This window comes from Panthera pardus, unplaced genomic scaffold (assembly GCF_024362965.1).
Source record: "Panthera pardus isolate Hobbes unplaced genomic scaffold, ASM2436296v1 HiC_scaffold_16, whole genome shotgun sequence".
Lineage (NCBI taxonomy): Eukaryota > Metazoa > Chordata > Mammalia > Carnivora > Felidae > Panthera > Panthera pardus.
Window position 1 is genome coordinate 81554066 of NW_026526721.1, and position 16954 is coordinate 81571019.

General features: G+C 38.1%; 1 protein-coding gene across 4 annotated transcripts in view; it reads right to left on the reverse strand.

Moving 5' to 3' along the window:
• Nucleotides 1–16954, reverse strand: part of VPS8 (VPS8 subunit of CORVET complex) — a 250605-nt gene that overhangs the window by 46255 nt on the left and 187396 nt on the right. For 3 of the 4 annotated variants that reach the window (XR_008422497.1, XR_008422498.1, XM_019463393.2), the window contains exons 42-44: nt 15037–15117; nt 13040–13209; nt 10820–10985 (exon numbers count right to left, since the gene is read on the reverse strand). Coding sequence is in view for 2 of the 4 variants with exons in the window: in XM_019463393.2 (XP_019318938.2) it covers nt 10820–10985; nt 13040–13209; nt 15037–15117 (417 nt within the window). In the remaining 2 variants the exon portion in view is untranslated. Of the gene's footprint in view, nt 1–10819; nt 10986–13039; nt 13210–15036; nt 15118–16954 lie in introns of those variants that run through there. The other variant, XM_053903567.1, reaches the window with a different exon arrangement.

Below are 16954 nucleotides of genomic sequence, written 5' to 3' on the forward strand. Positions count from 1 at the left end.
TGGGTTATTTGTTTTTTGGGTGTGGAGTTTGGTGAGCTCTTTATAGATTTTGGATACTAGCCCTTTGTCCAATATGTCATTTGCAAATATCTTTTCCCATTCTGTTGGTTGCCTTTTAGTTTTGTTGGTTGTTTCCTTTGCTGTGCAGAAGCTTTTTATCTTCATAAGGTCCCAGTAATTCATTTTTGCTTTTAATTCCCTTGCCTTTGGGGATGTGTCAAGTAAGAAATTGCTATGACTGAGGTCAGAGAGGTCTCTTCCTGCTTTCTCCTCTAGGGTTTTGATGGTTTCCTGTCTCACATTCAGGTCCTTTATCCATTTTGATTTATTTTTGTGCATGGTGTGAGAAAGTGGTCTAGTTTCATCCTTCTGCATGTTGTTGTCCAGTTCTCCCAGCACCATTTGTTAAAGAGACTGTCTTTTTTCCATTGGATGTTCTTTCCTGCTTTGTCAAAGATTAGTTGGCTATATGTTTGTGGGTCTAGTTCTGGGGTTTCTATTCTATTCCATTGGTCTATGTGTCTGTTTTTGTGCCAATACCATGCTGTCTTAATGATTACAGCTTTGTAGTAGAGGCTAAAGTCTGGGATTGTGATGCCTCCTGCTTTGGTCTTCTTCTTCAAAATCACTTTGGCTATTCGGGGCCTTTTGTGGTTCCATATGAATTTTAGGATTGCTTGTTCTAGCTTCGAGAAGAAGGCTGGTGCAATTTTGATTGGGATTGCATTGAATGTGTAGACAGCTTTGGGTAGTATTGACATTAAGGATTGCTTTTTTTAAAGAAAAATTTTTAGAGCAGTTTCAGGTTTGCATCAAAATTGAGAGGAAGGTACAGAATAGCGCATACATCCCATGCTCCCACACCTGCACAGCCTTCCCCCTTATCAACATCCTCCACCACAGCAGTTCATCTGTTACAACTGATGACACATTACACTGACACATCATTATCACCCAGAGTGATATAAACCCAGTTTATATTAGGGTTCACATTTGGTGTTGTTGCCTTCTATGGGTTTAGACAAACGTGTAATGACATATGTCTACTACTGTAATATTACACAGAGTATCTTCACTGCCCTAAAGTCTTCTGTGTTCCATTTATTCATCCCCCCTCCCCACTGGTCCCTGGCAGCCACTGATGTTTTTACTGCCTCCACAGCTTTGCCTTCTTCAGAATGTCATACAGTTGATTTTTTCCCTCCTCTTTATGACTTGCATTTTTCCTGCTTTCTTGCATACCTGGTAACTTTTGATCAAATGTGAGACATTGTGAATTTTACCTTGTTGGGTGAAATATTTTTGTAATCCCTACCATACTCTTGAACTTTGTTCTGGGATGTGGTTAAAATACTTGGAAATAATTTCGAGCACCTGTCTAGCCCAGCCAGAAGAGGATGTGACTTCACCTCGGGGTCGTGAGTTCGAGTCCCATGTTGGGTATACAGATTACTAAAAAAAACAAACCTAAAAAAAAAAAATAAATACTTGGAAATAATTTGATCTTTTTTAGGTTTTAAGTTTTGTGAGGTGGGATCAAAGCAGCCGTTAGTCTAGGGTTAACTTTTCCCTCAATATGATGGTCAAGACATGACTTAGTACTCAGTGCTGCCCTGTGAAGGATGCAGTGTTCCAGGCTGGCATTATTCCTGGCTGTATGTCAATCTGGGGGCACTGCTACCTCTAATCCTTTTGTGTGGTTCTTCTTCAGGCCTTGAGTGTTCTGCTTCCTCACACATGAGTGGACAATATTCAACTTAATACTGAAGGTTGTCTTATGCAGGTCTCTGGGGCTTTTTCCCTGTGCAGCTCTTTCCTGTTCATACTCTGTTCGGCAACCTCAAGCCACCTCGCCTTCTCTGGACTCCAGCTCTGCCTCCTCAACTCGGAGAGACCGGTGAGCTCTGCCTCGGTTTCCTCCTCCTTGTGCCATGGCTAACCTTTCTGCTAGCAGTATAGTAAGGATGATCCTAGGGCTTACGTTATTTGTTTCTCATCTCTCAGGGGCCACACTTCTTCACTGCTCAATGTCCAATGTCTTGAGAACCACTGTTTATAGATGTTGTCTATTTCCGCCCAAGAACTCCAAATGCATCCTGTCAGAAATTGAAGTCCCTATATTACCTTTTAAATAAAAAAACTTCTCAATTCTGAAACCTATCTTGTCAAAGGGATCTGGATAAGGGATTGTGCACTTGTACAAACATACCTTCCCACTACCAATGATTAAAAAGTGTCTGCCTCTTCACATCCTTAACAATATAAATGCATATCTATTTTGAAATGTGTGCCAGTTTATTGTGTATTTTTAAAAATTAGCCAGTTTAATAACTTAAAAAAACGGCATCATATTGTTGTTTTAATTTGTATTTCTTTGATCACTGGTAATGAAGTTGAACGTTTTTTCACATTTCATTGAACACTATTATTTTTAAATGTCACTTGCCCACATTCCCATCAAAGCTTTAGTTCTACATAAATACTGGAAACACTTTTTGGGTACTATTGTTATCCTCTGGTCTTTTGGACATAAGGCTTTTCTGGATCAAAGTGAAGTGTGCAAACTTTCAGGGCTTTAAGCATCTGTTAAACCACTCTGGCAGTGGTGACAAGGGAGGTGCTCACAGAGACGTGACTGTCTATCCATTTTCCACAATCACAGTCAATACATTACATGTGTCCTCTGTTTCAAACCCTTCAATGTTTCCTACTACTTTAAGAATAAAAAGTAAACTCTTCACCAGATCTTCCAGGCTATTCAGGACATGGCCCTGCCTACCTCTTCAACCTCATTCCTTGCCACACTCACTCTTTAGTTTCTATGTTTCACCCACTGATCTTTTCTCAGTTCCTTGAACAAGTCAACCCTCTCCTCAGTTCCTCTGTGCTTGCTCTTCTCTTGCTTGGAATATTCTTCACATGGATGGTACTTTCCTGTCCTTCAGATCTTAGCTTAAATATCACCTCTGCAGATGGATATTCCTGGACCACCCTCCAGAGTAGGTTTCCCTCATGCTATTCTTCCCATAACATTCTATTCTTTCCCGATAGCACTTACAACCTATCACAATTTGGAGTTACACATGCAATTACAGTTTGCTTACAATTTAATTATCGTCTAGCTCTCTTCCTATATGGTAAGCTACGTAATGGTAGGAAATACGTTTTCAGGTTTTTTATTGTTGTTGTTCAGTAATGTATACTCAGTCCCGAAAATATAGCATTTGGCCCAAAGTAGGCATATGTTAAATACTGGCTGAAATAATGAATCACTTAATACTAGGGTATAATAACAAGATTACTGGAAAATGGGCAAAAGTCTCCTCAAAGAGATTCATTTAAATTAGAATCATTTATCACCTCTCTGCACATCTAAGATACATTAACCCTCATTTCGCTTGTAAATTTAAGTTACAGGATATTCTTTTGAGAAATGCTGCTATCACCAGATACTGAAATTTCATTGTTTAGCATTTAATTGGAATCTAATGTTTATAATGGGGAATTGACACTCTTTAAAAACGACAGATGAACACAGGGCATTAATACCAGTGTTCTGATTTCATTAAGCAGCTGGTAAAACAAATCTTCAATTTATAGTGGGAATCCAAATTAAATAAGAATTGGACAATGGTTAATAGAAAATTATGACCAGTGAGCCCAAATAAATGTCATGTACTGAGTAATTTCTTTGAAGTTGTAAATACTCTCCTCTGACATTATTTATAAATTTACCCCGAAAGACAAAACATTTTCTTAGACAACTCTCTAAAAATCAAAATATAAAACCAACCCCAAGTACCAAGAAAAGTATCAGCTTATTTCATTTAATTCTTTTCTGTTCTGATGATTAAAGAATAAATAGGCAGTTATAGGTTTATTTTGAGTCTTCTTCTCATGTATTTACCTCTTATAAAAAAAAATAAACAAAAAAACCCACCTCTGATATTTGACTAATGTACCTGCCTCTCTACCAGTAAGAGATGATTTATCCAACTCTGAAAAGTTATCAAGCAATACATTATAAAACTTTCTGATAAGTCTTTAAATGTTGCTGGCACATAAAATGTGTTAGCTTCCTACCAGCTCTCAAGAATTCTAAGCATGCAATCTAGTAAATCTTCAATTATGTTTCTTTGAATTTGCAGCATGTTGTCTGTTGATCAACAATTATTTTAAAAATGAATACCAAGTTAATTTCTTCTATTGCTCATCAGTGCCAATGAAGATGGTTTTCTGCTACTATAAATTTGATAAAGGAATAGGAAAAGAAAATTTAATAACCCAAGAAAACTATTACATTATATTATATAGCAATACCATTTGTTGAGAAAATATAGTAGAATGATAAGTACTTCAGTTGAAATTAATTCTCCAATGTATGTCATCTGTGGGTAATACACACAGAAAACAAAACGGCGAATCAGAGAGACTTACAAGGTTTATTTGTGGACCTCAACACTTCAGACTAAGCTTTGTAAACCTGAGGCAATGATGGAGATAAGGAAGAAAAGACGGAGTCATTTTTCTGGCTTGTAAAGAGTAAAAGTAGTTATTCCATAGGAGAGCAAGCTTCCTGGGGGAATAACTCCCCTCATGTCTGTGCCAACCCGTTTGGAGGCAACCAATCTGTCAGAGTTATTGCTTATATATACTGACCAGTTGTGCAAAAAAGACATGAGGTAAGGAGCAGAAGAAGACAGGCCTTCTCCACCAAAAATACAGTTCTCAGGGTAACTGTTCCATCTTGTTGAGCCAGAGTTAGAAAATGACCATGGAAAAAATTATCCTAGGTCTTGGAAAAGAATGAAACAAAAAGGGATTTGACTGAAGGATCATAGAGGCAGTGAGAAGGTTCAAATGCATTCAGTATCTCCTGGGAGTAGAGAGCAACATGTGGAAACTGACTGGTAATCTCAACCTGATTTTGGAGTCACTGGACCCTCACCTCTGTGATCCTCCCTGCACTGGCTAGGAACTTAATGACCAGGGTTGACATTTTTCAAAGGAAATTGAGAGCACAAACTACAACTTTCATAAAATACAATTTAATAAAAACCATCATAGACAGAATTAGTATTTTCATTTAAAATTTTCTTATAATTAAAAATGGAATGGCTCACACGTGGTAAGAAATCTTAATTAGCACAGCCAATATGGTATGGATGTATTTTAAAAATCAGCTTTACCAGGTTTCAATCAAGTCAGAATGCTAAAAATAGGAACAGGCTGGAGGTAGGAAAATTGGGGGTGATAATGGTCCTATAAAACCTTGAGTTCAAATATTGGCCTCCCTTCTCTGAGCTACATCCAGTTCCTATAAAATAGGGAATATATCACTCTCATAAAATTGTGGAAACTAGCATAAACACATCTTCAGCATATATTTGATAAATTTAATTTTCTCTTTCCTTCTTGTGTTACCAATCCACTAGATCTTTTTACAGTATCCTAGTAACACAGACAGCTAGAAGAAAATTTAAGAAATCCCAAATAGTTCTTACTCTAGAACTACTGCTTCATATGATTTGAGAATCATTGCTTCATTATTAGCAAGTATCAAAGATTTAAAAAAAATGTTTTTAAAGTTTATTTATTTTCAGAGAGACAGACAACGGGAGTTGGGGAGGAACAGAGAGAGAGAAAGAATCCCAAGTAGGCCCTGCACTGTCAGCAGAGCCTGATATGGGGCTCAAACTCACAAAACCATGAGATCATGACCTGAGCCAAAACCAAGAGTCAGATGCTTAACTAACTGAGCCACCCAGGAGCCCCAACGAAAGATTTTCAAGAGGATCTGACTAGTAATCTTACTGGAGTTTCCTGAACAATGAAAAAATTGAGTCATCTCTCTTCCCTTCCAGAATGGGATTGCCTCATACAGCCTCAGAAGTAAAGCTGCCTTTGACATGTAGGTACAACTTCAAGATAATTTACCTTTTCTAGATGTTGTGAGAGAAGGCAGGAGGAAAGTCAATGAAATAGATTACTATCTTTCTTCACTGTATGAGGTGTGGGGATGCTGGTACAAGGCAACCAATGTACTATAAATGGCTTCAGGATTCGACACCTATTTAGGAAAAATTTCTCAGCAAAACATGGAATAAAAAATAACTTCCTAAAACATGATATAAAGGTTACACACTAAATGTCTGTGGTTAACATTAAACTTAATGATGAAAAATTGAACACTTTCCCCCTAAGATCAGTAACAAGGCAAACAGGTCTATTCTTATCATTCCTATTCAACACTGTACTGGAGGCCAATGTAATAAGGAAAGGAAAAGAAATAAAAGGCATAAGATTGGAAACAAAGAAATAAAAATCTTCATTTGCATATGATCTGATTATCTATGTAGGAAATACCAAAGAACCTATAAGAAAAATATTAGTACTAACAAGTAAGCTTTGTAAGGTCACTGGTCACTGGACACAAGATCAATATATGAAAAGAAGTTGTATTTCTGTATCCTAGCAATGAACAATTAGAAAATTGAAATATAAAACTGTAAAATATATATCAAAAGAAACTACATACTTAGAAATAAATCTTAGAAACAAAACATGCAAGATTTACATGCCAAAAACTATAAAGCATTAGTGAAATAAGTCAAAGAAGATTGAAATAAATTGATAGATATACCATGTTAATGGTTGGAAGACTCAATATTGTTAAGCTATCAACTCTCCCCAAATTGATTGATCAACAGATCCAACACAATCCCAATAAAATTCCAGCATGACTTTTTTTGTAGAAATTGACAAGCTGATTTTAAAATTTATATGGAAAAGCAAAGGGATTAGAACAGCCAAATGTTAGTAAGAACAAAAACTTGGAGGACTCACAATACCTGATAGATTTACTATAAAACTACCATATTGGAGAAAGGATAAATAGGTCAATGGAAGAACAGAAAGTCAAAAAACAGACCTGCACATACATAGTCAATTGATTTTTGACTAAGATACCAAGGCAATTCAATGCAAAAGAATGAACTTCAATCCTATCTTGTACCCTAGTAAAAATTAACTCAAAGTGCATCAGTGGTTGCCAGGGATAGAGAGTAGGGGGAAATACTGACTACAAAGAGATATGGGGGACTTTTGAGAGTCAGTTATAACACTGCTCTATATCTTGATTGTAAAGGTGGCTGTCAACACTCTCAACAATAGCCAAATTGTGGAAAAAGCCTAAATGTCCATCAACTGATGAATGGATAAAGAAATTGTGGTTTATATACACAATGGAGTACTACGTGGCAATGGGAAAGAATGAAATATGGCCCATTGTAGCAACGTGGATGGAACTGGAGAGTGTGATGCTAAGTGAAATAAGCCATATAGAGAAAGACAGATACCATATGGTTTCACTCTTATGTGGATCCTGAGAAACTTAACAGAAACCCATGGGGGAGGGGAAGGAAAAAAAAAAAAAAAGAGGTTAGAGTGGGAGAGAGCTAAAGCATAAGAGACTCTTAAAAACTGAGAACAAACTGAGGGTTGATGTGGGGTGGGAGGGAGGGGAGGGTAGGTGATGGGCATTGAAGAGGGCACCTTTTGGGGTGAGCACTGGGTGTTGTATGGAAACCAATTTGACAATAAATTTCATATATTAAAAAAAATACAAAAAAAATAGCTAAAGATAAAAAAAAGATGGCTGTCAAAACTCACAAAAGGTAAATTTACTGCTTGTAAATGATGCATTAAAATACATAATAACATGCATAAAACATAACTATTTTTTAAAAAAGGAAAAAAAGGTCTATTTTAGCTGAGGACTATCTAGAAAGAAAAACATTAGTTGGTAATATCCAAGCAGTTATATGCATATAATCACAAGTTGGTTTATGAGCAGGATAAAACTGAAAGAGGAAAAAAACTGAAGTGCCCCAAGATGTGACTTAAGTATTTGCATAAAAAAGGTTCCCTCATCTGCATTTGGATGCAGCTTGGAAACAGGGTGGAAATCATAAGATCTGTCTTTCCTTCCCTAAATGCAAACAAGGAAGCATTTTAGATGACCAGTTAATGAAATTTTCAATCTGGAAACCATACTGAACATCTTTACCTGTAATGTCCTGCCAAAGTCTCTAAATTCAACAATGACTTCTCTTATTCCCAAGTATGTTCTTTGTTTATTGCTTTCTACCTCAGTAAATGGTACCATCATCCACCGGTTGTTCAAGTAAGAAATCTGGGTACTAATTTTGACTCCTCCCTCTGTCTTACCTGCCCCATCCGTTTTATTACCAACTCCTGATAATTCTATCCCTCAAATATAGCATCTCTGCTATAAAACAGAAAATAACATGGAACTGGAAGTTGAACGTGACTGGATGACAGGGTGAAAGAGAGTGGTCTGAGATGCAGCTGGTGAGGTAAGCAAGGACCATGTTAACTGTTCTGATGTCTCTGCGCATCTCAAACACATCTCAAATAGGTACTAGTTTCTCCATCCCAACTTCTATCATTCTAGTATAAGTTACCACTTCTTTCCTCCAAATTACTTCAGTGTTCTTGGGTCTCCCTACATCTGTTCTTATTTCCCTTTCATTTTCTACACTGCAGTTAGAGTGCTCTAAAAATATCGCTCTGAAAAAAAAAATGCTATTCTGATCAGATATTATTCCTTCCTTAAAACCCCTTAATACACTTTCTTTAGCACAAACATCAAAGTAATTAATATGGTCCCTGTTTACTACAGCAGCCTCACCTCATACCACTCATTTTTTCATATTCTTGATCCAGTCATGCTCAATGTCTAGCTTCACAGCAGAGAGGTTATGTCTGTTCTATATATATGGTTCCCTCAGTCTACAGTATCCCTCTTTCTACCCACCATTGAACCTAAACTTGTCTAGCTTGTCTCTTTTCCTTCAGGGGAAGCTAACATGGCACTTCCAGGAAGCCTTCCATGATTTTTCATGTCTACTAAGTCCACTCACTGCCTGCTCTTACAGCATAGTTCATCTCCAAGTACTTGTGACACAATAAAAAGATAAATATTTGGTCTTTGTCCCTGGTTTCTGGTACATAGCTCCTTAAACTCCTGGAATCTCCTGAGTGATAAGAGTGCCTTCTGTATACTAATGAGATGACTGGTAGCTGTGGATGCCTAGATTGCTTCAAGTTGGGGGCTCGTCATTACAAAGATCAGGTCATGCTTAGAGGCTCTACCCTCCCCTGCTTGCCCTTCATCCCCAACTTCTAGGGAGGGGAGAAGGGCTAGAGATGGAGTATAATCACCAATGGCCAATGATTTAATCAATCATGGTTACATAATGAGACTGCCACAGAAGCCCTGAAGCAGCCAGGTTCAAGGAGCTTCTGAGTTGGTGAACACACTGAGGTACTGGGAAGGTAGTGTGCTGGGAGAGGACAAGGAAGCACCCTTCTCCCTCCATACCTTGCCCTGCTCATTTTTTCCGATGTCTGTTCCTGAGTTGGATCCTCTTCTAAACAGGCAAATATAAAGTTCCAGGAGTTGCTCCTGGTGCATTGTCAAACTGCTGGGGGATTGGTCATGGGAACCTCTGACTCTGCCAAGTCAGACAGAAGGGTAGGTAACTGGACATTCCATTTGCAACTGATGTTTGAAGTAAGGGTAGGCTCATGTGAATGAGCCCTTGAACCTGTGGAATCTGACGCTAACTCCTGATAGTGTCAGAATTGAATTACTGGACACCCAGCTGGTGTCAGAGTACTGACAGAATTAGTGTCAGACCTGGTGTTGGAAAAGATACCACGCATTTGGCGCCACAAAGAACTTGAGAATACTTATTCAAAGTCTGTTTGTAACTTCATTGGTTGTGTATTCCATGAGACAAATTCGTGTCTACTACTATACCCCCAGCATTTAGCACAGTGCCTGGCACACTGTTTTGTACATACTTGACAAATATAAATGAACGTCTACCACCAGAGTATAAAAATTCTGAACCGTTATCTGGGAGAAACTAGGTCAAAGTTTTTTTCTGGGTCTACCTCTGACGCAGCACTGAAAGCTGACAGAACAAGGACAGAAGATCAACAGGTTCCACTTTTCACTAAGTGATGTTAAGGCCAACTACAAGGTGGGGGCACAGAGGAAGGAGCAAGAAATGGCAACCGTGACACCTCTTCTCACTCCGAAGAGGAAATAAATTGAGAATAGAATAATGATCAAGTGCTGGTCCTAGCAGCGGCTCCTCCTCCACACTGGGCCCCTCGTGTTGCCAAGTTCTGTTCTCCCAAAAGTTATTAAGCAGCAGAGTTCAAATGCACCACTGCCTGCTTAAGAAGGAAAAAAGAAAGGCTGTCAAATGAACAACAGTTGTATCTAGTCCATGAGTCGAACTCCAAAGGCAATGACAAATTCTCAAATGAACACTACTGCATCAAGTTCTTTGAAGAAAGTTACCCAGCTGAGAGAGCCACGCACAGAGCACATGTGCACTTAGCTTGTCCACTGGTCCCACTGAAGAGGGACAGCTCTGCTCTCGAGCACACAGGTAGCCATCAGTACTTGCTGACCTCTTACTTTGTCAAAGGCTTAAGGAGGCTCATGTATGTACATCCCCCCCCCCGCCCCCTTCAAGTGGATCTTAAACTTCTTCAGAGAAGAAAATGTCTTCTGCCTTTAAAATGTCTTAAATCCCTATTTTCAGCGTAGGGCAAGGAGGAGAAGTTCTTCAAATACTAAATAGAACTGAACAGAAGGTGTCATGCACTAGATACCAACGAGGTAAAGTTGCTGAGGTCTACAAGAAAAACGAGGCCAGGCCCGAAAGACCCTGGTAAGAAAAGACTATCTCCATCTTGCCGTGAAAACAAGTCTTACCTGTGACGGGGCTGTCTTCCCCTTTTTAATTTCAGATGAATTTTCACTTAATTTCCCTGCTTTGTTACTTGAGCTGCATTTGTAGCATGTCCATCTTGTCCGCCCCTCAGTTTCTATGGTGCACTCTTTGTTTTGCAGACAGAATGAGTGATACAAATGGCCACAGCTGCAAAATAAAGGCAACCAATTTGCACTTTTCCTTAACATAAAATCTCCAAACATAAGCTATGCTAGAGTGTATTTATAAGTGGCAAAGACTTCCGGTAAGTTGTAATACACTGACTGTTGTATAGTTAAGAAGAAAGGAAATTTACTTGTTGCCGTCCTCTCTTTTTTAAAACCCAGACTCACGTATTTGCACACCTACGTTGGGAGCAGGAACAGAATCACAATTCTCTTGACTACAAACCACGTGGGAGATGACTTGAACTTCTGTTCGTTTCTCAAACTATGAAATGTTTTTAGCAAGTATGAAAAAAATGCAATTGGGGAAAGCCCTAATGATTTAAGTAGCTTGGTAACAACATGAGTGGTCTGCCTCATCAAATCCAAGGCAACAGTTGTGATTTGATTAATACAAAACTGTCAGGGCTGCAGTAATTCTTACACTATTCCTAAGAAGAAACTCCCTGCTGATTGCTAAGTGAGCCTCCCTAAAGTGAGTGTTGAGTATAATTCTCTGTCATCTTTACTGATTGCTCCTCAACTCTCCAGCCTGAAATGTTGGACTACCTCAGAAGTCAATTCTTTTCTATAGTCTTTACAGTCTTTCTCTACTTTTTTTCTTCTAGAGCTACGCTTGCTCTTTCAGTGATTACTCCAGTTCCACAGCTTTAAAATGCCACCTATGTGTGGATGGGATATCTTACAGGCATCTTAACTCTAACATGTGTCAAACCAAATTCTTGATTTCACTCTGCTCTACCCCAACTGCATTGCTCTCATCCAACTTTTCCCACCTCAACAACTACATTCTTCCAGTTTCTCAGGCCAAAAAGTTTGGCATCATCCTTCACTATTCTCTTTCTTTCACACCTCACATGCAATCTATAAACAAATCTTACCAGCTCTACCTTTAAAATATGTCCAGAATCCTACCACTTCTTACTTCATTACTACCACCTTGGGCCATCTCTCACTTGGATTACTGCAATAACCTAAATGGTTTCTCTGTTTTCACCCTTGAACTTCTGTAGTCCATTCTCAACATAGCAAAGAGATCCTTAAGACACAGGCCAGACGTCAAACCTATCCTCAAAACCATCCAATGGCTTCTCATCTCAGAGTAAAAGTTTAACCCTTTATAATGACCCAGTTGCTATATAATTTGGCCTCTGTTCTTCTGAAGTCAACTGTTATCATCTTCCCTTTCCTTCACTCTGCTTCGCCAGCACAAGCCTACTCACTCATTACTCTCCAAGTATGTGACCAAGCCCTAGCCTCAAGGTGTCTGCCCTTGCTGATCCTCTGCCTGGGGCACCCCCCTTATACTGCACGGCCACTTCCCTTAGGTCTCTACTCAAATGTCACTAAACTAGTGAGACTTTCCCTAGTTACTCTTTAGAAATTAGTAGCTCCCAACTTTCCTTTACACCATATTTTATTTTATTCATGGTAATTATTACATTTTTATTAATTTTTAAATTGTTATTAAGTCACCTTAACAGTGATGCCTTCCAAGACTACTCTGTATAAAATGTCTTCCCCCACCAAGCACTCTTTTGTGGGCTTTTTGTGTGATGAGAGCTTCTTTCCCTTCCAACTACCAAATCTGCTAATCTTCCTGTGTCTATACTAATAGAAGTTATAACACTTACATAGCTCTTGCTATGTCAACACGATTACAAGTGTCTTATGTAATTTATCTCATTTAATATTCACAATAAGCTAAGAAAAAGGTACCATGATTATCCCAATTTACAGATAAGAAAACTAAGATGTAAAGAGATTAAATAACATGTTCAAAGTCTCACAGCTAGCAAGTGGCAGAAACAGGATGGGAACTCAAAAAGCGTGGTTCCAGAGTCCATCTTTTATTGCCTTTACCCCATATATTCTCCAAAACCCTAAGCAGAATGTAAGGTCTATGAAGGCAGAACTTTGCCCTGTTTTGTTCACTGCTAGAAAGACTGACTAGAGCTGTGTATCCACACGTATACCTGCCTGGTAATACCATACATGTCGCACACTGTATGTGTAACATTTCCTTCCCTTCATTACCTAAAGACAATGATTTCATCCGCCATTTCTTGGCGTCTCTTGTACTGTTGCAAACAAATAGAGCAGTAATCCTGCTTGGGATTCAGTCCTCTGGTGACTGAAGCTCTCAGGTTACACAATGACCAATGGAGATCTTGGTTTAGAAGGCTAGTAGTTGTTTCCAGCAGAGTCTAGGAAAGACCAAAACAGAAACCAAACACACAAAAATGGTTCTTTAAGTGAAAGAGATGGGAGGAGGTGAATGAGGAGAGACACTTGTTTGGTTTTTTACCACAAACAACTGAAATTAGAATATACTATCTGGGGCACCTGCGTGGCTCAGTTGGTTAAGCGGCTGACTTCGGCTCAGGTCTTGATCTCGCGGTCTGTGAGTTCAAGCCCCGCGTCGGGCTCTGTGCTGACAGCTCAGAGCCTGGAGCCTGTTTCAGATTCTGTGTCCCCCTCTCTCTGACCCTCCCCCATTCATGCTCTGTCTCTGTCTCAAAAATAAATAAATGTTTTTTTTAAAAAAAGAATATACTATGAAGGCATAACATTAATAAAAACAAACCCTAAATACTCCCAAATTTAAGTGGTTAACTTTAATGTGCAAGAAATGACAAGGGCATACATCAAGAGTCTCAAAATATTTATTAAAAGGCTATCATTAGTTTCTACTGAGAAATGTGTGCTCTGCCATTCTGTGGCTTAACTCAGCACTGATGGCTTTCGAATGACTAGATAAATACAAACCTATTTTTTAATTACATTTTTCTAATAAGTTCCCTCTGAATGGCTCAAAGTGTTACAACAAACAACCAAAAACTCCAATTTTTTTTTTTTTTATAGAAACTGCATCCATGGCAATATTTCAAATAACCTTTCACTGAAAAAGCTAATGGCCGTTCCTCAGTTTTCATCTCCCTTGGGCAGAAAGATCACATTTTCCTGATCAGCACTTACAAGTCATTTGAATCTACTTAAGACTGTGACATCTGTCATTAAGTCACATAAAGACATTTTCATAGCTATCACATTAAGTCTTTTTAATACTTTGTGTGCTTATGTTGCTTACATACTCTAATTCTCCAACATTCATATCTATCATTCAGATGTTCAGCTGGGCTCTTTTTTGTCAGTCCCAAAGGGGAAGACATACTGCCCATCCTCCTTGCTATAAGCCTAGTCCTTTAATTTTACCTGTAATGGAGAATTTTTAGGTCTAACAGTCTTACCACTGTAATTCTTTCCAATTAACCCTATTTTTTCCTGCTCTTCCAAAGTTTGCAAACATTTTCTGCCTTGTTCTCAGCTTCCCTTCTGCCAACACGGAGTGCATGCCTGCAGGGGTATCTGTTTCACTGGGCTATGCTTGGCAAAACTGTAGTTCTTCATCACCCTAAGAAAAGCTCTGTCACCCCAATTTTTCTTTTTTTCTCTCAGATTATTAAAGAAGCAGATACTGTATCTACCATACCTAAATGGTGCTTTTCTTAGGTGGCTTCATGAGTCACTTTGAAGTATACTAAGAAAAAAATCTGTATACCATGGTGGCTCCTACTGAGAATCAATGCTATAGGCAGTTTTGAGTTAAACAAAGACTAATGACCACTTTTGGTTAGTGGCAATCATCTGCTTCAGAACGTTTGAAAGAAAATTCATTTAATTTTATTTTGCAATTTCTATACTCATGCTGACTCTTCCTTTTCATGGTTACATTCTTCCATTCAATTATTTTCCAGAATATTTCTCACACTTTTCACTTAGAAAAAAAGAACTGTTCCATTCCCAATGAATAAAATGAGTCCAAATTTGATACATTTCCACATTCTACAATATCTCTGTGTGTGTATACACATATTAATTAAGGCCAAGAGATTTATAAGCTTTTAAAAAGCATACACTTCAATCTACCAAACTTCCATTAAATAGGAATTTTTAAAGAAAAAGTATGGGTGCAAAGAAAAAAGAAATAGCTTCTTTTTACCTTAGGACAGCCTCAGAAATAGAAAGCTTACTTGTTCATAGTTAAAGGTATCCAACATTCCCAGAATGAGTCCCTGGATTTCTCCAAGTTTTCCTTTTCCGTAAACTGGATCCTAATTAGAAAAAAGTTGCAAACATGTAATTTTGTTCTTGATATTTTAAAATCACTTTAATATATAAGTTATCAGAAAGAGCCAAATACTCAAGTACTTTTCTACAGTCACAAAATATTTATTCTTTCATGAACCTTCCACTAGAAATGTGTATCAGTCTCCCTCTGCCCATCATAAATATTTTGAAAAAAAAGACAAAATAAAACTTAAGTGATATGAGCCCCTTACCTAATAATCTTTTTGCAAGTGTAATTAAAGTTCACCCTGGTTTTGTTTCTGCAAGAAGCTTCCTCTCCTTCTTTATATTAAACATCACCCATGCCTCTTTGAGCTCTTATTTATCTGCTACATTAAAACTGATGTCCACCTGAATGCCAGAATCTGTCCAACAACCCCTTCTATGACCCACACCTGGCCCCCTCCTGGCTCCCACCAACTAAATCGTTTCAGTTTAGGAGATTAATTTTTGGATCCAAGGAGCAACTTTCAGTTTTTTAAAGCTTTTTTCAATAAAGTCACTACTGATCAACAACACATACTCAGACAACCAATCTCCCCTTCACTGCTTTTCCTATGCGGTATGCCAAGTAACTTGTTTAGTAGGTACAATCTGGCAAAAAAAACTGAAATGTATAAAAACAATTCAAAAAGTAGACACAAAAAACTGAAATCCAGCCACACAGAGATAAACACTGTTGATATTTTGATGCACATTTTTCCAGTCTTGTTTCTGGGAAAGGAGACAAAGGGCAAGAGGGAGAGATGTATTTCTTAGTGTACAAAATTTGAGCATTTTACATACTTTTATAACAGTATATTGTGAGAAGTTTCCCATATCAAATATTTCATAACAGCCACAGAATATGAATCATGTAAAAATATCACTTGTCATTCAACCCTCCTCTACTGCTGGACATGTAAGTTTGCCTCCCCCTTCCTAACTCCCACTCACAATTGTCAAATGCTGGTGGCTGTAAATTTTAGTCTAAATCTCTCATTCTTTCTTTAGAGATTTCTAGAAAGGGAATTACAGACTCAAAGAGGGTTTTTATGGGTATCGAAATATACTGCCAAATTGCTGTACCGCTAAGTTGTATTATGCAACTTTTATCTCCATCGGCCTATTTGAGTGATCATTTTACCGCACCTTTGGCTAGGCCCAGAATTATAATTAAAACATTGCTAATAAATGAGTATGTCAAATCTATTACTTTACTCTAATATGGGATTATGTCTGACATAAATGATTCTCCCATGCCAAACAGGGGAGCCCAACCATACAGTAATGATGAATATGGCTATTTATTTAAGTGGGTAGCACATGCCAAGCACGGTACTCCGTACTTCTTATATGTACCATATCATTACACTCCTTCCAGAACATTTATAAATGAAGAAATTCAAGCTCAGAAAGGTTAAGTAAAATTCTCTAAGATCACAAAACTATTACACAGATAAACTGGGATTTGAACCTAGGTACTTCAGAAACCATGTTTTTAATTAATATGTTATACTGGTCTCCCAAGTTAGATACATAGACTGATAAACTAAATAATAAGCTAATGTTTGCTGGAAAATGTAGGTAACATTTCTGGCTACTTCTTAGAGAGTGGCAGTTATTAAAATCTTGGTGCATTAAAAAAAAAAGAGGTTAGAGTGGGAGAGAGCCAAAGCATAAGAGACTGTTAAAAACTAAGAACAAACTGAGGGTTGATGGGGGGTGGGAGGGAGGGGAGGGTGGGGGATGGGTATTGAGGAGGGCACCTTTTGGGATGAGCACTGGGTGTTGTATGGAAACCAATTTGACAATAAATTTCATATATTAATAAAAAAAAAT